Raw genomic sequence first — 24,765 nt, 5'->3', positions numbered from 1 at the left:
GGCAGAGCCTTGCCCCACAGGGATGTCAAATGGTTTGTTCGCCACCATTTACCCAGTCTTGGCAGCTTGTCTTGTTGTGATTGCTCAGTTGATGGACAGGTTTGTGACAATATTTCCGTATATTGGACTCCAACCTGTGCAATGTGTGCAGCTCATGGGATTAGACCAACATACGTTTCAGCATAACAAAATATACAGTTTCAGAAATAACTATCATCCCCATTATGCCTACCACCCAGAAGGCAAAATATGCATATAGTAGAGTTGCAGAGAGTGAAAAAGTGAAAAAGATCAGAAAAATACAAAAAAAATACAAATAAGCTTAAAGGAAATCAACTAGCCAAAAAATGAAAAAAAAAACCCTATGAATACTCACCCCTGCTCCTCTTCATCTTGATCCCGGGGCTGTCCATCACTAGTCTTGACATGACGGGATCATCTAGAAAAGAAACTTAGAATCAGCAGCACAGAGTGCAGGGACCTCCCTCTCCCATGCTGGAGGAATTCACGCCCCTCATTTTCTCTTCCTCTCCCAGCCGACTGAGCAAGACATACCCACTCTGATGCCAGGTAAGCATTTTAAGAAGAAATGAATACTATTTCACAACAATTGACTGCTCAAGGGTATCCACAATGTAAATTGTAATGATTTACTTATTGGAAAAAGATGCCTCCTATTACTTGTATAGGTGGTAATTTTTGGACAAAGAGGTTTGAACCTGTTTTTGTTACTTATAGCAAGGAATATCATGGTAAAAGGAAGAAAAATATCTTCCTTTACTCTATGAAGATGATACTCTGTCTCAATGCTTGAAGAATTTTCTACCAAGAGACTACCTACTTTGGGTTTCCTTTTATCTCCTAGTTGCCCACGAGCATCTTTAGAGAGGATAACTTGGCTAGATATTTAAAGGGGTATCCCCATTTCAGCAAGTGAATGATATTGTTTGTATTAGAAAAAGTTAAACAATTTTCCATTATACTCTCTGTATCAAATCCTCACAGTTTTCTAGACCTCTGCTTTCTGTTATTCTATACAAAGCTTCAATGTTTACTTCTAGTGGACAACAATCTGACCATGGTCACACAGGTGCACCAGCAGACAATTAAAAGAAAGAACTAGATAACATATCGGAGGGTCATATCCAACGAATACCACTACAAATATTTGTAATGTTTTCTATGTTCATACAGATGATTTGAATTGCATGTGAATCAATGGGTTGGAAAGGGTTAACAAACCCATGACAGGAGGAGATCACAGACGTCTCCTTCTCAATAGGGAGGGGTATTGGATTTTTCTAATGGATTGTATCACTCCAAAAGGTTTAAATGTACAAAATGATTGATTTGCAAAATTCCTCCACTGGTATATTCACTATCTTTGACTAAATGTCCATTGTCACAGTAAACACATCAGAAAGTGAGGGAACATTTTAAGTCTGCTGGCCATTTTCTTTGTTTTCTTGACTATATGATAAAGTTGATTTATGTGGATGTGAGTTAAAACATTTTTAGCTAAAAGAAGAGGTCAGCTAGTTAATAGGCCTCTATGGGAACCTGTTACTAGGTGTATATGTGAAAATGCAGTGATAGGTTCTCTTTAAAAGAATTTATGTTACTATTCTAGTTTTTATTTATGTGAGCATGCAATGCTCCTGCAGCTGCAAATTCTAATTTGTTCTTGGATATTAGATCTTGGCTATAGCTCTTTATCTTAATTTTAATCTTATATCTTTTTTTGTTTGAAGGGGTATTACGGGAATATGAACGTCTGCTACAAAATCCAAAAATGACAAAGTTCAATGTTATTAATTACAAAAAGGAGTCTAAGAAGTATACTTTTATGATTCACAAAAAATGTATGGGCTTTCTAAAGTAGGCAGAATTATCCCCAATATGGATGCCACTGGAAACTACAAGTCCCATGATCCTTCAGTTGTCAACAGCTTCTCCCTCTCAGACTCTGCTCCCAGTGATGATGCAACAGACTGTCCTGCTCTGTTACCATAGTAATGATGTGTGTAACTGACATCACTGCACATTACATCAATGAGAAGGGTCCCACCACAACACTGGCCATAGTGGATGCACTACAACCAACCTACCACAGCTATGATATACAACTATGATAATCACATGACCTGCCCAGGAAGCTGCAAGACATGTGATGTGTACATATTACCAGCTGCCATCTTCTGTCCTGTGTCTCCTCTACTGGAGCAAGATCAACAAACTGATTATAGGGCCAGTAGCATTTTAATTCCATTTTAATATGAATTATACCTATTCCTGGAATACCCCTCTAAATATGTTTTATGTATTTCTTGACTTTTTGATGTATTTTGATATATAGGCGGTCCTTTACTTAAAAACAACCGACTTACAGACAACCCCTAGTTACAAACAGCCCTCTGGATTTGGTAATTTACTGTACTTTAGCCCTAGGCTACAATGATATTGCTAATCCTAGTTATGATAACCTAACATTTTTAATCCAATTGATTTTAAATCCAATTGTCACAGAGACCACAAAATTTTGATTGGAGCTACAATTATAAAGTATACAGTTACGACCTTCATACAAATTCAACTTAAGAACAAACCCACAGAACCAATCCTTTACGTAACCCAGGGACTGCCTGTGTAAAGTATTTATTTATGAATTGCGCATTTATGTATTCAGTGTTTTATTTGTTAATTTACTTTCTTCTATACATTTTTATTATATTGGGATTTACCTTTTGGTAAGGCAGATTTTATACTTTTGACTTTTAATTTCACTTAAGAGCTTTCCCCAACTCTAGTATTAGCAACTGAACATACCATAATCAAGCCAAGGACAAGAGACGCTTCATTGAAAATGTTGACACCTAGGTCAACTACAAATTATTGCCAGGAGTAGCCCTGGAGCATTGAATCCATGAATTCTTCATGCCATATAAGAGCAAAGACTCCATGACCTCTAACCAATCTGCTCCATGAATTATATAATAGATTTATTTTATGGATTAGAAATATGTCATGTGTCTGTCAGGGGCACCTAGGTGGAGTAACAATGGTGTTTTTGTAGATATTGTATGAATAAACATTACAGAAGAATAATATTATTTATAATGGTTTTCAGGGCAGGTATTAAGCCAGTAGTACTGTACAGTTTTTCTCGAGATGTTTAGCACAGGTATGAAAGTAGCTGTCTCATCACACACAACCCCTCAAGACTCACCTCCATGTCAAGCAAATAATTACACCATGTTTGGCTTGCAACATCCGTAATTTTGCTGGGGTAGTTTCCTTTGCCTGCTCATTTCCCACTGCAAAAAAAAAAAAAATAAATAAATAACTAACCTTGTATTATGTGGATGAAGGAGGTCTGTGATGCCTTCTGGCTTGTAAAGGTAAGGTACATATTTGCACAGTTTGTTTGTGCTTAATGAACCATTAATGCTGTAAATATTGTAACAGCCACTTTTACGGGATACATAATCCCATATCCAGGGATTTCTTTTCCCTTAATTAAACATATTATAGACTACCATACATTTATATCATAAAGAAACTAAATGATATTACCATTACGATTGGTAGCCATAATACTGCCATGTATCATTTTGTCCAGATTTCTATATTCCATGGCGCGGTTGTTCATTTTTCTTTAATACTGTCCGGATTACAAAAATCTACTGTGAACAGACTCTAACCCAGGGGAATACATGAAACCTATGCGGCACAGATTCCTAACCCTTGTCACACATAATTCAATTCACGATTTGTTAGCCGCAGAGTATATTCTTGATACTGTATTATCCTGCCCTGCTCTCTACTAATGGAAATGGCCAGACAGATCATCTTCTTTCTCCTTGTTCAAAAACTGACAGATGTAGAGAAATCCTATTTTCTAATCTCATTTTGGTTATTGGATATCTTTCCTTCTGCTTTTTTTAGTTCATTTTATAAAACTATGAGGGGCTTCCAATGCAGGAGCTACAAGGAAGAGGAAGGAGCCTGAAGCATCAATTACTATAATTCATGTTGTGTGAATCCTAGCTGAATGGATCTTATATTTTTACTGCAGTGAACTAGACACTATAGTTTGCAAGATAGACAGGAAAATTATTGCTCCAAATTGAATTTGATTTGACCTCAATGTTGGAGGCCATGTGGAAGCCCAGTATTATGTGCACTTAGCAAAAATTGCTTTTACAGACACAGTGATAAGCATGTTTTGTTTGTTCAATACAGTGGCAAATAATATATATTACACTATGGTTTATTTGACAAATACAATGAAATCAATATTTACACATGAATATTTACAATATAATAGCAACATTGTACGACTATGTACATAAACTGTATGTCCAACATTCCCCCTCCAAGAGAGAAATGAATGCCAAACTGTACACATTGTTTGCTAAATAATCATATTTGGCACAATACTTTTCATTCTGGATGCCTCCCTGTGTCAGGCATAAAAATCAATAATATGGAGGCCAGTTTATAATTCACAGAGCCATTCAGTCATCATTATTGTTGAGCCAGTGGAACAGCAAAGTTTGGGACTATGTGCCACTCAATAGTTTAAATGCCGCTGGTGGCTTTGTCAGCAGCATTTAAATAGATAGCACCCTTGATTGGTGCCAGAAGGGTGTTACTGTTTGGTCTCGACTCCCTCCCCAATACATGATTGCTGCAGCCTGGTTTGGGGGCATTGGTAGCGGTACCTTGTTTAAAAATGGGGGTGCTGATGTCTTTATGAATTACTATTACTTTATCCATAGCATGTTTTCATGGGAGAGAGCCCCGGTGCCCCCCTTTGTTATTGGTTGATTCAGAAGGGCCTTAGGGGTGAGGGACTTGAAGAGTGGGATGCACATAAAATTTATCCACATAGATCCCATAGCAGGAAGATACTGCTGGCGAGCAACAGCTCCGGCGAGCAACAGCTCCGTGTGTCCAGCCGAGTGGTAGCATCCTGTCACCTCCCAGATTGATAACTCAGCACTTTGGTGTGTGCATCCCGTGAGCACTGTGCAGTATTTTTGCATCTCTGCTCACAAAGATCCGACTGAACTAAGGGCGGGATTTAACTTTCAAATTGCGTCGCAAGCCAAGAACTTACATGCATTGGGAAGAAGATGCTGAACTCCGGCGGACCTGAGCGGGGAAGCGACACATGCAGGATATCGGGTGCCCGATCTACGTGAATCGCGGCAGAGTTCATCCTCGTCAGACATTCTGGATCGGGGATCGCGCAGCGACTGGGTAAGTAAATGTGCCTCATTCTGTCCCCCGAGTTGGGGGAGGCCAACTGTTAATAAAGTTTTTACATGTGTTGAAGCACAACATTTACACATCCCCTCCCAATGGAAAATGGCCCTTTCAACCAAAAGATGCTTTTCAGCTGAGGGGTCATATGCCTTCTTTGCCTCCGATGTTTATTCAAAAAGGGGGTAATCCCCATTCCTTTATTTCTCATCCTCTTCCTCTTTCTCCTCATCTGGTTAAGAAGGGCCCTCCAGAAGGCGCTCCAGGACAATGGTTGAGGATGTTCCCCAGCCCCAAGTGGCCCTGCATGGATCCCACCCCCTGATAATTATAAGCTGCAAATTCCTGAATTTGTGGGAAGCTCAGGAATTAATTTTAAGACAGAAAGTCTTTTTCTCTGAGGACCTTGTAAATTTAATGGTGGCACAAACAGATTTGTATGCCCAACAAATTTTGGCACAAAACCCAACATCATCATTTGCTCGGTAGAAATTATGATGTTTCGGGGTCTTGTGCTGGAGTTCTGTATTGGAGTTCTGATATTTTCTACATCACTACTTTACTGCACAGTATTGACTCAGACAACCTTTGAGGCCATTCAAAACTTTTTACACTGCAGTTACACTTCACCAGAGCCCACCTCAAAGCCTCCAGTCATTTGCCCGTCTTCACAAAAATAAGGCCAGTCCTCGATCACTTTACCGATCTAGACGAGTTATTTGTAAATTTTAAAGACAGACTAAGAATATGCAAATACCTGCCCAACAGGAGGGCAAGGTATGGAATTAAAATGTACAAGCTGTGCGAGAGTACCGCGGTTTTAACACTGTTTAAACTTTAGAGCAGAAGAGGCTTCGGCGCTGCGCGCGACCGTGTGCGCGCAACGTCTCCGACATTTCCTATGTAGGCGCGCGCACGATCGTGCGCACGCAGCGCTGAAGCCTCTTCTGCTCTAAAGTTTAAACAGTGTTAAAACCGCAATACAGCGGTTATTAACACTAACGAAACTAAGCACCGGCACCAGCTCACCCTGAGCTGGTGCTCGGTACTTACTGCTTACCCCTACCATTCTAACTGGTAGGTTTCCTTTAAGGGAAAAGTCAGTTTGTTATGAATGTCAACAAGAAGGAGCAGACATAATTCATTTACTATGGACAAGCTCGTAGTTGAGAGATTCAATTTAGAAATTTCCTTTTGTAATTCACAGGGCAGTGCTTTAAAGTGCATGGGCCATGGTGATTGGTGCCAACCAGAAAGTAATAATAGGAAACTTTGGTTTTTGGTGAGGTTGGTTATCATTAAAATCTGGATATGAAATTCTGATTCCCCAATGCAACAATGGATGGCATTATTAGAGAGGGTTAAGAAGTATAGGCTATTGCAGGCTCAAAAGATGGACAGCTTTAATAAAATTAGCACATAGCACATAGTAAGTCTTCGGAAGACCTGCCATGGCAACCAATCACCGCTCCCCGATGAAAATCAGGGCCGGAGTTAGCGGGCAGAAAACTGGGCATTTACTTAGGGCCCTCTGTCCTAAATAGGCCCCCTGCAAGTGGACTTATGAGAGCAGAGGATGTATTGTTCTTTTTACCCCCCCCCCTTGATTGAAAGCCCGGGTAAAGATGCTAATTATCTATCAGCTCTCTGTATATCCATGATATACCTGTCTAAGGAAGCCACATTGCGTCGGAACGCGTGGGCCGCTTGGCCCCTACCCCATTGGAACCTGTTGATATCAAACTTTTTTCTCTATCTATGGACATTATTTAATCATTGGGTCTTCCGAAGACCCGAGGCTGTCTGGATTTAACCCATTCATTACTATGTGCTGTAGACAACCTAGGGTTAAAGTACACTAGGGAGTCTGAAAAATAGTAAAAGTAAAACTAAAAAATGTTTTTTGGAAAAAACCTCGGCAAAGTCCCGGTAACATACTGGCAGACCGTCCAGAGACTTGGGAAACACAGAAGAATTCAGGACAGGTAGAGCTGCTACCATGCAGTGACAGTGGCATTCTGATCCCCAACGCAAGAACTTACCAGTCTTCCAGTCGAGGACTGGGGAATGAAGTCGCAGCCATGGAAGACCCAGGAGAAGAGATTATGTGGAGGGTGGCAGAACATAGAAGAGCAGTCTTTATTTGTGAAGAGCTCCAATTTGAAGAGAGACTGGTTCAGTGCGGTACCGGACCGGACAAGACTGAAGATTTTACAAGTGGTTTTTCTAGAGGAACCAACGGAATGTGAGACCAGAGCGGCATCCACAAAGTTCCCTGCAGAATCTGAGTCCAAGGAGGCTGAAACTTGAACAGGAGTGCAGGTACTGACACCGAGGAGCACAGGAATTCACACCTATGGATGCTTCTCCCAGGAGCCCTAGGTGCTGGCGTCTCCCAGACATTGGGGGGGGGGGGGGGCGAACAGGACAAGCCCCAATGAAGTGCTTGGGACTAGCACAGTACAAGCAGAGATTCTCCTGTCAACATCTGGAACGTTCCTTGGCGGTGAGTCGGGCTCTGTTGACTAGCATAGGCTCCACTGCAGACTGTACGCCCGGAGGCTGGAGCGGCCTTTGGTAAACCGGAGCCAAGCGAGGTAGACGTGGAAGCCGGGTCTGTGGTTTCTTGTGACACAACTCTTCAGCACACTCCATGAACTGCAAGCCTATCCTAGTGGCCAGGGTGATCAGACCACTTCAAGTAGCTGGCAGGTCACGGGCGGCCAATGCGTCTTTGACCTGAGATGACAGTCCTTTTTTAAATGTTGCGGACAGGGTCATTCCAGGAGAGCAGGGTAGGGAACGTGACAGCGTATCCGCCTACAGACGAGTCCCCTTGGCGTAAGTTGAGCAGTGACGTTTCAGCTGAGGAGGCTCGTGCGGGTTCTTCGAACACGGACCGGAATTCAGCCAGGAATGCAATATGGGTAGCCGTGACTGTATTGCCTCTGTCCCATAGAGGGGTAGCCCAGGCCAGGGCTTTCCCGGAGAGAAGGCTGACAATGAATGCCACCATGGAGCGTTTGCTGTCAAACTAGGAGGGCATCTGTTCAATGTGCAGATAGCACCGTGTAATGAAGCCCCTGCACAGCTTGGGGTCACCCTCATACTTATCAGGCATCGAGAGTCTGAGCCGTAGGAACTGCCGCAGGAGTTCCTGGGCGACAACTCTGGAAAAAGCAGCCAGTATCGGAAGCGGCACCTTGGCAGGGTCTATGGCTGGATCTTACTGTCAGGGTTCGGGGTAAGTGGACCACCTGGACCACGAGAGAGATGGTACTAGCCGACACCTGGGACCGGAATCTAAGTGGCACCTGGTCTTCAGCATAGCCCGCTGCGAAGCGGGATGGTCTTGCTGGGGCAGGGTGTTACCAGGTTGTTTCACTAGCCTGCAGTGGCAGCCAAGGTCAAGGTACAGAATCAGGGTCCAGGCTCGAGAACAGGCACGTAGTCAAGGGAGGCGGCAGAGATGCAGAGGTCAGAGGTCTACACATTGAGCAACAGGAAGGGAGGCATTATACCATGTGTTACCCATAGGAACTGAGGAATTATACAGTGGGGGATAGGGGGTAACAGGAAGGGAGCAACAGGAAAGGAGGTGTGTGTGTGCGTGCATGCGCAGGTGTGTCTCTGTGTGTGTGTATTGTACATTGTGGAAGAATTCAGCATGGATTGTATTGTACCTGATGATAGATGACAGTATATGGTGTGGGGGGCAATAAAGCGGCCATTATACTCTGCATGAGGCAGCAGTACTGCTGGATCTATAGTCTGGGGCTTCGTCGCGGCTCTAGGAAAAGACGGTTCGGCATCAATCGTATGGGCGTCTGCTGTGGTGGAATGGTATATTTAATAAATGTAGGGTAAAAGTATGCTCAGTAATGTATTGAGGGGCACACAATTTGCCTGTATGGGGCAAAATTCCTGATGCCAGTTCTTTTCTTCGCTCTTTGAGGGTTGGTGTTTGTATAAATCAAAGGACAAATCTTTGCAAAGCTGGTGACCAAAATAATATATGTCACAAAAGAAAAAATCTGCTTAATAAGAATGAGCAAAGGAAAATAGAGACTATCCTGCAGCTACAGGAAGTGCAGGGACACATAATCCTGCTAGGAACCCGAGCTCCCGGCTGTGTGTGTGCACGGACCTTATTCTCTGCTGCACAGAGTAACCAGGGAGACGGAGGATTGCAGGAAGAGAGAGGAGTTGCAGTGTCCTGGGTGTAGATGGTGGGTGCTGGGCTGTGCACCCCTCTGTATTGTACGCATTCTGGAGCTGTTATGCTGGCAGGATCAGGATTGTGCACATTGCATAGTATAGCGGTGTCACTGGCCAAGGCTGGATTCACACCTGGAGATTGTTTTCAAAAATTCTTTTTCCATTCTTCTGAATAGGATTGTTACTGCAGGATTAAAGCTCATAGAGATGAATGGGATGGTTCTGCTACATGTTCTCCTTCTATGGCTCCTGGAGGGGTAACATCACTGCCACATTTCAGATGGTTTCTGGTTGGTTGTGTTCTAGGGACAGGGCTCTGAAGATTTGCTATTATTTCAAAGTTTGTAGACCAGAAAACTGGCCTACAAGCTCTTATAAATGTCCCACATAGAATCTTTCTATAGAATGCCATGAGGAATTGATACAGAAAGTATACAGGAAAATGGTATAACTTTTCATTATACAAACAATAACAAATTAGCGGAAGCTTGACAACCCCTTTTAGGATGTGTTTGGTATGTCGTAACCCAACTAGAGATGAATGGATCAGATGTTCTGGTTTAGCTGCACAAAGGAAAACGTCCTGTATTGCAATGTGCGCCAGGACCAATCAACAGCACGCATGATGCAGTCACAACCCCTCCTCCCTCGCTGGGCCAGATCACGGATCTTATAGTTCAGCTCAGGTCACATGACTTTCTACAGCCACCATGGGCTGGAGCAGTGATTAGCTCTGCCCCCTTCCATGCACACACAGCCATCAACAGGATCGAGCTGTAACAGCCTGATCTTCTACCGATATTATCAGCCCCCTGTAATCACACCTGCCCCTGTATAAAGAGAGAGGCTTGCAGGGAAGAAGATGCTATGTGTATCCTCTCTGCATGTATCTGTATATACATCACTGATAACAGTGACCCAATGTTCTCTTACCATTAAATCATCTCTGATCTTTAAAATAATCTATAAGAGAAAAACAAATGTATAATGTATTTCTTGCTAAATGTGCCCCTGTAAAAATATGTAATTTAAAAAAAACAAAAAAAATGTATTAAAAAGTAAAAAAATTAACTAAATAAAATTTCATCAGCATCGGACCCAACCCGTTCTGTAGGTTGAAATCTCTGAGGAGACCATGAAGAGGTTGTACCCCACTTGTTTAATACATGATGTAATATTACTAGAATTGTCTCAATCGGCTACTTAAGCACAGAAAACGGGCTGTAGCAATATTTTTGTATTAATAAGATGTCTATTAACACTATATACACCAAGGAGTTATATGTTTGTATTACGAAAAAATGTAATACTCCTCCTCAGCTAAAAATACTCTTCAAAAATGGTGAAAGGAGTATTATTACCCTTCTGAAAAAATGTTAGTGCAACCTCTGGTGAACAGTATGCTAGATTAGGCAGCTAAACAGCCAATCCGCCATGATCTAGTGAAGAATGTTTAGGCTTCTTATTATTTACTTGGCTCTGTCTGAGTATAAAGTTATGGTAACTACATTTCCATGAATAATGACAGACTACAGGACCATTTTTTATCTTAATTTCATGTTTTTTTTTCTTTTTAGCAATTTCTTTTATCTGAATGCTTGTAGTCCAACTCATGGGATGCATTGGGAGGTTTAGGTCCTTGATGTTGTCTGACACAGCAGGCAAATCACCTCCTCGATTTCCCAGGAGTCACAGATATATGTCACTACAGTCAGTTACTTATGGCATTTTCTTGGTCTGTGGCCCCTGGTGTAGAACATGCTAATGTATTGTACAGCAGCAGTTTAACACAAAGAGCAGTGCATTGCTACCGCCCACTGCCTCCTTGTTTCCATCAGGAGAGCAGGTAGTCATTACTGGAAGGTGTTGTGTGAACAGTTGTCTTCTGTGGAGCTGTCATGCCACACTCCACACCATATGCAATACTATGTAGGGCAGCTGCTGTGTCATATACATGTCATTTGGTAGAGTGTATTTGCACATTCCCTTTCCCACCCCGGCAGTGTTGTATTTTTTCAATGACATGTGTCTTTATCTGATAATACAAATGAAATCCCACTGTTACTGCTTCTTTGCATTGTATTCAGGCATCACTGCCTTAGCTCCTGACTAGAGATGTGCGAATAATTTATGATTCGGTCCGCTAAAGCTACAACAAATTTTTCAAAAGATTCAGTTTGGGTCCAAATGGAATCTCTCCAAACAATGTTGATCTAATTCTTCTGGAAATTGCTAAATAACCCCTTCTATTCATGTTAAACACAAAGTTATCATTAAGAAGGTCCTGAGTTTATTTTCTACAATTTTCTCTTATCTTTATGTGGCCGTACACAGCAGATTTACAATTTTGGGTGGAATTTCTCAAACCAGAAACAAAAGGAAGAGAAGATCCTGCTATAAAGCTTCCGAGTTTTAAGATGTTATTTTGTTGCAGTTACAGCTATGGCTATATTTGTAGCATATTTACTGGGCATTGTTGGCATCACCATTGCTTATAGATTCTCACAGTTTAATGTTCTATTACATTTATTGCACTAATAATCTCCATTGTGCAGCATGGGCCATCAGATTGATTGATTAATATTAATCCCTTGTTCTTCTGACCTTTACAGATCTATTAGAGAGCACAGTGTGGAGTCATGGTTCCAGTACATGGTGAACTTTTTACATGTGGTAATTGCCGCACTTTGATACTGACAGTCTGAGAGGATTGCTGTAAAAGTGAAGGATGTTGACAACATTTTTAAAGTGAACATCTGCTTTTATGAATCCATTTCTCAAGATGTAATGTTTTCATGTTAATACAATAAGAGTAAAAGGACATATTGTCATCTAGGCATTCTTGTATATGGACAGTCATTAGGACCTGAAGAGGTTGTCCGGTGGTTAAAAATTGTCTAAAACAAACTGTTCATTAAACCAAAATAACCAATACTAACCTTACCGCCCCCTCCCCCCCCATTCAAACACCCACATGATCTCCAATGGTCTCTGCACCAATCTTGACACACAGGACATGCCTGCTTAGCTAACCACCACCAATAGCTTAGGAAGCGTTACGGTGTGGGTGATCTAGTTCTTAGAAGTTCTCCCCTATACATGGGATAGGGAATGTGATCAGGAGTGTTTGACTTCCTTTTCTCACTAATTGTTGCTGCTGCAGGTCAAGAATAACTTCTAAACTTGGCAAATCCCCTTTAAGTTGTCTCAAATTGCACTCCTTCTATTATTTTCTTGAAGCATTTTTCTTCCTACCCTGTCCACTTTATAATTTCTGGCAGTATAAGGTAATATCAATTGTAATATTTGCAAATCTGGTTGTTAAGGGCTTGAAGTTATGTAATTTAAAGGGATTTTCTAAACTATTAACTACACGACTTATGTTTTGACTCTAACATAGAAAAATATTTGTTATTTACCATTCAAATATCTATATGTGAATAATGCTTTTTCATACAGAGCTGTGATGGCGCTATCCCCAGTCAGCGAAGAAAGTCCAAATTATGAGGAAGTGCTGCAAAAAAGTGACTCTTTGAGTTGTGGATTCAGATATTCTGGAGACTCATTTGAATCTAGTATTGGAGAGTCTAACGGAAGATACAAAAGTGATGCCTCTGACTTCATTACCAAGAGTGAAAAGTATCTCAGTGATTCCTTTGAATCCTTTGAAGGAGAATCCAGCCCTCAGCAAAGAAGTGATTCCTTCCAGTCCCTTACTGGAGACTCTAGTAGGAACTATGAAAGTGATTCTTTTGAATCGCTCTCTGTCGAGTCTGGTGTTCATCGGTCAGATTCTTCTGAGAGTTCATCCATAGAAACCGTTTCAATAGAAGATGACCACAATGACAATCATCAAGGTATCCATTTTAAATATGCCTTTCTAGTTACACATAATAGTTGTCTGGAGGTAAAAATAAAAACATGACTGCTTTCTTTAGAAAACAACTCTTCTCCTGACCAAGGATGGTGCAAGGTATTGCAGCTAATCCCCATTTATCAGTTCCAACCATTAGACCAGATCGGAACTGGCAGAATTCTCTACTATAGTCTCTGCATTTATAAAACACAACCGATAATGCATGTGTTAACATAACGTTAACTGTTGCATTTTGTAAATGCAAATGTTAAAAGCTATTTAGTTATGCAGATCTCTCTTCAGCTGTTACAGGGCGTTTTGAAATGCATTAATTGAACGCCACTTGTGACTGAACCCCGAGGCCGCAGTCACATGTTCCACTAGTATTGCGCCCATAACATTTTATATATATATATATATATATATATATATATATATATATATATATACGTTTAGAACATTTAGGTATACGTTTCTATTAACAGTAACATTAACTGTAAAATAATGTGATATATAAATGTAATTGTGTTGAAAGATTAGAATAACAGTAAAATACACAAATAGTCCTGTGTCAGATGAACAGAAATTGGACTGATGGCACAGTTCTTGAAACTATATTATTGTGATAAAAAGCTTTTATTCCATTTCTCCTTTAAGGCAGCACCTCCACTGTTCTTTGCATGTCTTCTGACTATTAGAGTCTGGAAGCCCAATACACATTAGATGATCATCCTGTGGTCAGGTGTGGTTGACATTCATCTCATGCATGTGGTCACCTTGAGAAGGCTTTGTCTTGTGAACCACTCAATTCTCTGCCTAATTGTCCTCTACCTCATCTTATCTATTAGAGCGAGAGCAGTTACTTATGCAGATGAGGTGAGTCTCCTTGAGAAATCTACATAGGGATTTTTTTTTTCTTGCTTGCCTGGGGACACACTGTAAAATAGCTGCTATATGTACATAGCATTTATTTTAATTTTCAAGTTTTTATCAGATTATTTAGGTTCTGAAACTTGCATTGCCATGACAAAGCCTCTTATCTCTTTTCTTCTTGAAAGATACATTGTCCTTTATCTTTATCAACAAAAAAGAACCACAGTCATCATTAAAGACTATGAAATCTATGTATTATTGTTTTACTTATAATATTACTTATAATATTTGATCCTTTTGATAATTTGTTTTCTTTTATGATCGGTTATGTAAGGTCTCAGTTCATGTTGACATGCCTTCTTGCTGTTTTACGCCTCTGATCCAGTACCGGCATTCTGGGTCCAGCTCCTAAAGCTCCTATTTAGCATATGTGTGACCTCTACACGAATAACACATCACTAGCTGATATCAGCACTAACATGTTGTGCATATAAAGTCCGTTGCTGAGGCCTGTGATCAGCTCCAGAAGGGATCTCCCAGATCATATGCCATAGCCTAACAGAAGCTGCAGGAATTGGCAGTAGGCTACTGGTGCTGGAAGAGGGGGCAGGTGCAATGATTTGAATTACTTTAAAGGGAACCTACCACCACAGTTCTACCTATAAATGTAGATCAAACGGTAGGTGCATATGTGCATATCCTCTTAAGGGCCAATACTCGCAATCTTTCGATAACTTTTATTTCGCTAATATGCAGAGGTCGCGATAACGCCCCTACAAGCCTCTATGACACATGTAGAGGCTTATTTACTCCCCCCAAAACCCACCAAGCGTATAAATATGTTTGATGATTTTCTTGTTTAGGCACTGGCTGACGGCTCCGAGCGGTGCCAACACTCACTGCGATCCGGAATGCAGAGCCCCCTGCCAGACCAGCTTGCGGCTCGGGTAGAAGGTCATGTGACCAGAGCTCAACCCAGTAGCTCCGCCCATCCCCATGGCTGTTTGTGATCGTGCCCACAGTGCCATCAGCAGGATTGAGCTGTCTATGTGACAGGGGATCGATATTATCAGTCCCCTGTCACCCCGCCCCTGAATACAGTGAGAGGCTGCATTGAGAATGCTATATGCAACCTCTCTGCATGTCTCTCTATACACTGATCACTGATAACAGTCATCCAAGGGGCTGTTACCATTAGATCACTGTTATCTGTGATCTATATTAAAAAAAAGGGAACACATATATTGCTAAATTGCTTAAAAAATAATAAAAATATCTTGAAAATTAAAATCACCCCCCTTTCCCTAGAACTGATATAAAACTTAATAAGCCGTAAAAATCCCAAACACGTTAGGTATCGCCGTGTCCCAAAATGCCCCAGTCTATCAAAATATAAAAACTGATATTCCTGGCGGTGAACCGCATAACGGATAATAGCACACAAATGTATGAAATGCCACTTTTACACCATTTTACATCACATAAAATTTTTTTCATAAAAATTGATCAACAGGCTGTACAATCCTCAAAATGAAAACGTCATCGCATCTCGCAAAAAATGACATTATACAGAGATCCATACACCAAAGTATGGAAAAATTATTAGCGCCAGAAGATGGCGAAATGTTGTTTGAATACATTTTCAGAAATGCATAAAACCTGTATAAATTTGGTATCACCGTGATCCTATCGAACCAAAAAATAAAGTTGACGTATCATTTGTATTGCACGGTAAAAACTGATCCCACCAGGAAGTGAATCAAATGTGTTCTTTCACCAATGTCACCACATTTGGAATTTTTTTCCGTCCTCCCAGTACACGACGTGGAATAATAAATAGCATCACTGAGAAGTAAAAATCCCTCACACAGGCCTGCTGTTCTGCGCATGCATCAGCTCCTCATAGCTGCGCCCCTAAGTTATTTGGTAGGAGGATAAAAGAGGCTACCAGGGCGTGGAGTAGCCATGCCGTAGCCTTTAGAAAATGTACATATTAGCTAAATAAAAGTTATCAAAAGATTGCATGGACATGAGGATTAGCCCTTAAAAGGGCTTTCCTCATGTCCCACAGATGCACCCACCACTTTATAGGTAGATCCATGGTGGTAGGTTCCCTTTAAACACAAAACCTTTAAAGGACAACATTGTGAAGGACATGGACAAACCCTAATCCTAAGTACAGGCAGTCCCCGGGTTACATACATGATAGGGTCTATATGTCTGTTCTTAAGTTGAATTTGTATGCAAGTCGAAACTGTATATTTTATAATTGTAGATCCAGACAAAAAAAATTTGAGCAATTGGAGTTTCAACATTTTTTTTTTTCTGTAATGGGACCAAGGATTATCAATAAAGCTTCATTGCAGACACCTTACAGCTGATCATTACAGCCTGGGACTAAAGTAAAGTATCCAGAGAGCTTCACCAGAGGTAACAGTGGGCAGAGAGGTCCGTCTTTAGGGAACCGCCTGTATTATATTATTATCAATTCTTGGCAGCAAGGACCCAAATAGAAATAATGATACTCTGAGGCCGTGACCACGCGTTGAGTTTTGATTGCATTTTGAGATGCAATCCAAGGGCTTCCTGGGTAATCACATTTCAGGGTAACAATGGCAACACAATATTACCTCGACATTTGTTTATGGGGGAAGCCCTTTGATACTGTTTCAAAATGCAATAAAAATCAATTGGGTATAATTGTTGTCCAGGGGAGTTGTCTTATAATGAGCACCTGCCTCTGTCAGTTTTATATCCTTAAATTGTAAAAATAAGTCATTGAAATGTCTTCCTGTGTGACTTTGTGGGTTCATTGTAGGAACGGGTCTGATCGGCAAATTGATAAAGACGCTGGTTGATGGCAATCCCCGGCCAAATAATTCATTTCAACATCGACTTAAATCTGGTGAGTAGAAAGTTGTTGAACATCTGCACATGTTTAATAAAATATGAATAAATATAATTGTATATTATACAACAGTTAATAATAAGGGTCTTAGCCTTGTACCAGAATATTAGATATGTAAACATATAGACAGGCCTACCACGTCATAGGTTGCTTTCTTCTTGCCCCAGGGACAGAATCACCTGGCGTTCCTCCATTCTATCTTAGGATACATCTTGGCTTAAATGGTTTATTTCATTTTTTTTAAGCTGAGCTAAATCAATTACTATGGTAATCTCCAGTTTCCAAGTGTAATAAGCATCTGTTTATTCCAGGCACTCCTGATGCTTTCCCTTTTGTCCCTTGGGGCTCTGTCTTATTGTTTTATACACTTAGATGCAGCCTTCATTACCTCTTAATTGTTTTTGCATAAAACTGGAGATGATGTTCCCTAATACATTCAGTGCCATAATTAAAGTGGTTTTCTAAAAGTAGAATGAGGCAAGGTGCATTAAGACGTTCATTGTCAATATAATGGGATAGCAATTTCAGATGATACTACAAAAGGTTTTAAAGAGGTTCTGTAGCTTTAATGCACTGAAGCTTAATAAGCTGTACACATGTAGTACTGTGTATTTGTAATATAGTCTATTTTTAAATGAGTGATTGTTTACCCGTGCTTGTTCAGGGATGAGATGGGATTTGTATATGTACTGAACGTCTGAGAGTCTTGTGGTGGCCAAGTCTCTCCCATACACAGGTAGCTATCTCAAAGATCTCCCATACTATTGCTTTTTAAACATTTCAGGTGCAGCATCTTCCTCACCTTGGAGGTAAATTTGCTGTGAGAGCTGCTACTCTGTAATACAATATCAGCTGTTTTTTGGATAAGACACCTCCTGGTGTTCCCCGACACAGGAGAAAACTAAGAAATACCAGTGCTTAGCTAGATGGACTCTGTCTGAAGTCGCCTTGAAAATGGAATGCAGTGGAGGAAAAAGATGGATTAACGGGGCTTTCCACTTTTGCAGACTATCCCTGAAGGGGGAATTGTTTTGTGGTATATAGAAACAACCGTTCTTTCTTCTATATTTCCGATAGGTGGATGTTGCATGTGAAATGAATGTGATATTATCACTGACCACCCAACAGAAGAATGGGGAAAACATAGTCACTGCCCACAGTAGTCGCTTACATGATGTAATTGACCAAGTCAGAAATGCCTTCCGGCATGATATTTATAGCATTTTCTTTTACTACCCACAAATTCTTCCTCTTCATAACATTTGAATGACCGTGAAAGGCTCAGCCTTAATCGATTAACAAATACGTAAACGGTGGAGCTAATATTAATCTGTGATGTGGTCTAGGACTAGGAGCTCTCCTTCACTCCCCAAACGCATCATATGAATCGTGTCCAAAAGCAAAACTGACCACACAAGTTTTCTGGATAAAACCTTCCTTTTACTTCATAATTTCTCGTAAAACATTCACATTTTTTGATAAATTGACCATATATTCACTATGATAGAGTTCAAAGAGCTTGCATTCTCAGACCACGAGGTAACGTGAGTATGTTAACATATTTGTAAACTTATTTGTAAACTTGCATAATCGTAGTCCATCCTTTGAATGTCCTTTAAAACAACTCACGTATCCTGGTGCATGGACGGAGACCATAACTCAAGCAGACGCCTCCCGAAAGTGCTGTGAGCACTGTGCTGTGACATTTCGGGGGTCACGCGCCCTTCCTCAGACTTCCTTTATCCAGAAAACTTGTGTGGTCAGTTTTGCTTTTGGACACTATTCATTTGATTCCCTTTTCTATTTACCTATTGTTACTGTTTCCAGATGCTCACCAGGAGTGTTCAGGGAGTGATAACAAGCCGGTGAATTCTTACTGCTCCATAAAGATAGAACATCTGCGCCAATCGGCAAAAAGACAAAGGCAAAGAAAACGCCATCCACTAACTCGTCCTGGCGCAGCAGCAAACACACATGAACCATGTCCTGTTCCCCGTGAACTGATGAACAGGCTTCAATTACAACGTATCAAGGAAACTATTGACCAGGTACCATAAATATTCACACTTAAGCAAGTGATGCCATCTTTTTGGATGTCTAGATGGTTAATGTTGTTATTTAGCTGGATAGCCATTGTAGATAAGTCCCCACTTCTTTTTTTTTTTTTAGGTGATCAAGGCTGATATGCATGACCCTACCACCTGCCCGGACTGCAGCAGTAAACAGGCGGAACTGGCACAGTGCCGCTTTATAAGAATGAAAAAGAATAAATTGGAAGCTGATTTGCTGCATAAGAAAATGGAAGAGCACATGTACAGCAAGGTAATTTCCCTCTTAGAATCTACTACTATGAAAAAGTTGCCATTCCTGGTGCATGGCCAGGCAATTAATACTATTTTAGGGTTTTACACCCCATAACCCCCCTTTTTTATGTGGGTGTGGCCGGGACATGGATAATTCCCGGGTCCACAAATTTACTATAGCCTACGCCAGAATAGCAGCAACCGTTATAGCTGTAATCTAAACCAAGCAGGACGTGGCATGGATTTCATTCTGGCGCACAATTTTTGATTTTATGGAACTTCCTCCCATTTTCCTACCACATCTCTGGAGCTCAGCCACAGTGATCTTGGGGTTCTTCTTTACCTCTATTATCAAGGCTCTTCAACGATTCCTTAGTTGGGCTGGACGGCCAGGCGAGGAAGAGCTGTGGTCATCCCAAAATTCTTCCATTTAAGGATTATGAAGGCCACTGTTCTCTTAAGAATCTTGAGCGCTGCATCAATTCTTTCGTAGCCTTGGTCAGATCTGTGCCTTACAACAATAATGTCTCTGAGCTTCTTGGACAGTTTCTTAGACCTCATAATTCTCATGTGCCCTGACATGTACTCTGAGCTGTTAGGTCTTATAGACAAGTGTGTACCTTTCGTTATTAAGTCCAATTAGTTTCATTAAACACAGCTGGAGAATCAGAAGGAAATGGACCACATGTGAGTTAAATATGAGTCACATCAAAGGGTTTGACCTATGTTTGATAGGTGTTCCAGAAAATCGTAAAGTAGAATGCAATTTGTATAGAAAGCCAACTGCAGGTAACACTGTGTTACACGCTACAAGTTGTCACCCACCGCATGTGATCAGGAATTTACCTAAGGGAGAATTCATCAGGACAAAAAGAATTTGTACTCAAGAGAAACAATATTTAGAAACCTCCAGTAGTATCACCCAACGTTTACATGAAAGAGGATACAATAAAACTCTCATCTCACGTACAAAAGATTCTTTGAGAAATAAACCTAGGTCTCAGTTACTTTATACTGACCGCCCTACTAATATTATAACACATCGAAAAAAACAAAAGCACTGATCAGGTAACTTTTTCTACGGATTATACTTGCCAATATAATCAAGTGACACACATAATAAAAAGACATCTTCCGATTCTATTCCAGGATCCTATCTTAAATGTGCTCAACCGAGATGTGGCACATGCAAATACATTTCCAAAACGAAATTTGCATCATCCATACAAAACAACACTAATTACAAAATAAATTTGTTTATAAATTGTAACTCTACATATGTAGTATACTCCATTACTTGTGTTCATTACAATATATAGGTAGTACAAAACTGGCATTAAAACAGAGAATAGCAGAACACATAGCAGGAGCATGTTATGATCCATCTATCATGTGTACAGGAAATAATACACGCAACATCTCAGCAGTTTCCAGACACTGTAGGGATTGACACAACGGAGACACCTCACATCTATCAGTAGTGCCCATAGAACGGGTTAACCGCCCTAAAAGAGGCGGGGATTGGATCAAGGCTCTCCGTAACAGGGAAACCTACTGGATATTAACCATGAAAACTAGAATACCACTAGGTTTAAATTCCAGAAATGATGTTATGTATATTTACTAATTATGTTCTGCTTATACTGTTTTTTGCTTTGTTCCTCGTTATTTTTCTGTTGCCACACAGCTGCATACAATTTGTGACGTATTTGCCGATTTGCTTGCCGCCCACTTCCGTCCCTTCTTTCCATATAACTTTTTAATTTAGCATGGTGATGTGTTGACTATGATTAAGAACAGCATTTAGTTCGAAACGCGTCAGTTTTTGCCATGGTACCTTTTTAACCAATTTTTAAAGGGATGAAATAAAACCGAGTTTTATACTTACGTTATACTATGTCTTCTGCCTGGTTGCTGGATTCACCCGTTCTTCCTCTGCAAAGGGTTTGAATACTTAGGACTATGTGATATTTCAGTTTTTCTTGTTAAATGAATTAGCAAAAATATCTACATTTCGTTTTTTTCTGTCTAGCTGGGATGCAGAGTGTACATTCATGTGCAAAAGAATATGTTTTTTTATCTTACCTATTGGCTGCAATAAAAAAATTAAATGTGTCTGAATACTTTCTTTACCCTCTATACTAGTATGCATGAGTACTTCCATACAGAGCTGCAAAAAATTTCCCAAAAATTGCCAGATCCAGCAGACGGCAGCCATGCTGTAATTGGACTCCTCCTTCTCCTGTAAGACAGTCAGTTATATGTGATGGAAGTGCTGGACAACCACATAAAAATGAAGTCAGTCTATGATTATCTGAATGTATGCAAGTGTTCTCTGCAGCATTTTTAATGGTTAGAAAACTGCAGTCAGCACTAACTGACAAAATTCTGGATACCTGAAAAAATGATGAGATGCATCATAAGCAGATGGATACTATATTTTTATAACAGTCGTGGTGCCATTATAAACAGAAGCTTTGACACTAATGTGAACAGAGACTAGTATTGCAGGAAATTCTTTCTTTAATATTTATTGTGGCTGTACAAATGAAAGAGTGATGTGAGTTGGATGAATATTATAAAAGGATTTGGCTATAATAGAAGTATTGAGAAGGGTTTCTCAGTAATATTATCTTCTATAACTTTATATGTTGCGTATTGATATGAAGAAATGCTACCGTATTACTTACTATGGTATTACTACCATGATCATTGATCTACTTTGTTTTCTTTCACCTTACACTAACATTGCCTTTATTACCTTTAAGGATCTGGTTACTTCCATTGGAGAAATCTTCCAGTCTCTTCCCAAACTTTCAGAAGAGCAGAATGCTATCTGGGAAAGACTCTACAACAGTGTCAAGAAGACATAGCCCCATGTTCCTGGGAAGTAGATTGTTGATCTTATGACTAAACATGAGCAAACTCTTCTCTCAGCTTTATCAATGTGTGGTTGACTAGAATAGATGATGGAAGCAGCCGTGTTTGACTTATCTACAAACTCTTCTTGTGAAGATCAGAAGAGATCAGACTAATGAACTCTGGAAACCTTCGGATTTGGACTTGCAAAGATAAAATATTAAATGATTTTTCCATGTATATGGAAAATCCAAAGTGGCTGGGGCCAAGGTTAGAAAAAAATACATGTACTTGCCCTGCTCGGGCTTCCAACTCACACATCGCTCCTCTGTTTCTATTTTGCACCCAACCAGGAGTTAAAAGGTTTGTTGAACCTGAGTTACCTCCTCAGTTTAGCTGACAACAGGGGAAGGAAGTTCTGTCCACCTACCACTCATTTGAACTTTCGATGGGACACATGAAATCAGAACTGCAAGAGGAGTTCTCAGACATAACTCTGATCCTTGTTATTCCACCACTTTCCTAATAGTGACCTATATATTTAGTCAGAGGTTACACAACTTCTTTTGCCATCCATTCGGCCCCCCACCATTCAATCATGTAATGCAATGGGATTATTGTGTCCATCTGGAGCCTTTTACCTATTGTCAGTCTTAAAGTACAGTGGGGTAAAGAAGTATTTGATCCAAGGCCGATTTTGCAAGTTTTCCCACTATAAAGTGTGGAGATGCCTGTCATTTTTAATGTAGGTATACTTTAACTATGAGAGACTTTTAAATAATGAATTAAAATTACATTGAATGAAATAAATATTTGATACCATAGTAAAACAAAATGTAATATTTGATACAGAATTATACTACAAATGTCAGATGTTTCCTTTGTTGGTTAAGGCATTGAGTTTCAGCTCACTCCAAAAATTTCTGATTGGGTTTAGGTCTGGAGACTGGCTGGACCACTCCAGGACCTTGAAATGCTTCTTAAGGAGCCGCTCCTTAGTTACCCTATATGTGAGTTTTGGGTCATTATCATACTCGAAGACCCAACCACGACCCATCTTCAAAGTTCTTACTGAGAGAAGGAGTTTTCTGTCCAAAATCTTTGGATACATGCCCCCATTCATCCCCTCCCCTTGTTTAATATGCTTCATTTAGATTTTTCCTTTAAAAAAAAATTACTTTGGTGAAATACAAAAAATATATATCTATTGACAGGTAAGAAGGTGGTTGGGGAGCTACTACTGCAGTAGTTATTTAGAAGTTGCTATGAGCCTAACATGTACAATATGTAACGAGGTATATTGATATATTAAGCGCCACAGATAGAACTTTACTCTAGAATTACTGACAATTACTTGAGATATACACAAACATACAGTATACAGTTCCCATTCACCTCTTCCAGGGAAGCAATCTGCTCTCCCAGCTGCGAAGAAATACAAATTTTCTTCTCCATTATGAATTCAGGACAGTGTTAAATAATGTGTGAAAATCAAGTTAGCAGAACGTGGAGGAGTTTTATAATATTCTCGCTTGCAGTAAAGCAGGTCTTCTATGTTACACTTAACTTTTAGCGACTAAAATTTGTGGATTTTGCATACGTTTATACTTGTGTGTTTTCATATGTATTTTATGTGCAGAAAACAAATAGGGTTTTCTATACAGTATTTACTATTATATGTATTTGGTTGGTTGTGACATCATACATGCTGTTTTGTATGAAGGAGAGCTGTGCTGTGGTATTTTTGCTTACCTCAGCAGCAGCAGTCATAAATATTATAATCAATCATTATATTGTGGAATAAATTTAATATACCAGCAGGAACATTGTATATGGCTAGAAGTGTGTCTTGGCAAATAAGCATATCCCTTTATGAGTCCTCACTCAGCGTCTATTATAAATGTATTATGTATCCAGGGAAATATTTCCATAAGAAATTATTGTCGTCATGTGCAAAAGACATAGATTCCATGTATGTTTTGCCTTTGAAAAACTTGCAGTATGCAAAAATTGGGGACTGAGTCTTTGTTATATATACATATTACTCATATATTTTATACAATAGGATTTTTAAAATATGTTTAGGTTGTCTTTTTTTTACCTTTGCTGGGGGAGAAGATCCTAGCAGGGGTGGCGGAGTATTTAAACTAGGCTCGGGGGAGGAGGAAAAGGAAGACACTGAAGGGGTAGACAGGTCAGAGAGGGAGCAGGTTATGTTGGTGGGTGGTGATGTGGGCTGTGTATGGGGGCCTAAGGCAGTGGATAAGGAGATCCACAAGTTGCAGAACAGTGGTGAGGATGTATGTGCCAGTAAAATTACTTTAAATCAGATAAATAACTGTGGAAAATTAAATTGTATGTTCACAAATGCCAGAAGTATCTCAGGCAAAATGGGTGAGATTGAGGCTCTGATATTAGAGGAACAGTTAGATGTTGTTGGTGTAGCAGAGACATGGCTCGATGCATCGCATGATTGGGTT

General features: G+C 40.2%; 1 protein-coding gene and 1 long non-coding RNA gene across 4 annotated transcripts in view; one reads left to right on the top strand and one right to left on the bottom strand.

Moving 5' to 3' along the window:
• The window catches only part of LOC140078021 (uncharacterized), a 55,589-nt gene extending 52,289 nt beyond the window's left edge, over positions 1 to 3,300 (bottom strand). Inside the window, exons 1-2 of the long non-coding RNA XR_011849877.1 lie at positions 3,227 to 3,300; positions 377 to 439 (exon numbers count right to left, since the gene is read on the bottom strand). This is a non-coding gene — a long non-coding RNA (uncharacterized lncRNA). The remainder of the gene's footprint in view (positions 1 to 376; positions 440 to 3,226) is intronic.
• A 6,057-nt stretch (positions 3,301 to 9,357) lies between these two features.
• C9H8orf48 (chromosome 9 C8orf48 homolog) lies at positions 9,358 to 22,601 on the top strand. Of its 3 annotated transcripts, none has more exons than XM_072123373.1 (7): positions 9,366 to 9,497; positions 12,099 to 12,141; positions 12,946 to 13,343; positions 17,034 to 17,120; positions 18,951 to 19,171; positions 19,293 to 19,445; positions 22,195 to 22,601. In XM_072123373.1, exons 3-7 carry the CDS (start codon positions 12,953 to 12,955, stop codon positions 22,297 to 22,299), a joined length of 957 nt encoding a protein of 318 aa, XP_071979474.1. In that variant the 5' UTR covers positions 9,366 to 9,497; positions 12,099 to 12,141; positions 12,946 to 12,952; the 3' UTR covers positions 22,300 to 22,601. The 3 variants fall into 3 exon arrangements, with proteins under 3 accessions (XP_071979473.1, XP_071979474.1, XP_071979472.1); XM_072123371.1 differs by having other exon boundaries at positions 9,367 to 9,497; positions 12,099 to 12,159; XM_072123372.1 differs by lacking the exon at positions 12,099 to 12,141 and having other exon boundaries at positions 9,358 to 9,497.
• The last annotated feature ends 2,164 nt before the right edge of the window (positions 22,602 to 24,765 follow it).

This window comes from Engystomops pustulosus, chromosome 9 (genome assembly GCF_040894005.1).
Source record: "Engystomops pustulosus chromosome 9, aEngPut4.maternal, whole genome shotgun sequence".
Taxonomy (NCBI): Eukaryota; Metazoa; Chordata; class Amphibia; order Anura; family Leptodactylidae; genus Engystomops; species Engystomops pustulosus.
Note: the sequence above shows the minus strand (reverse complement) of the source record. Positions and strands in the feature narration are given on the sequence as shown.

Bases quoted from the DNA above. Each gene is read 5' to 3' on its own strand.
- C9H8orf48 (XM_072123372.1), top strand. From the start codon at position 12,953: ATGGCGCTATCCCCAGTCAGCGAAGAAAGTCCAAATTATGAGGAAGTG. The intron at 17,121-18,950 runs GTGAGTAGAAAG...TACTGTTTCCAG, and splicing joins TCAACATCGACTTAAATCTG to ATGCTCACCAGGAGTGTTCA. The intron at 19,446-22,194 runs GTAATTTCCCTC...ATTACCTTTAAG, and splicing joins AAGAGCACATGTACAGCAAG to GATCTGGTTACTTCCATTGG.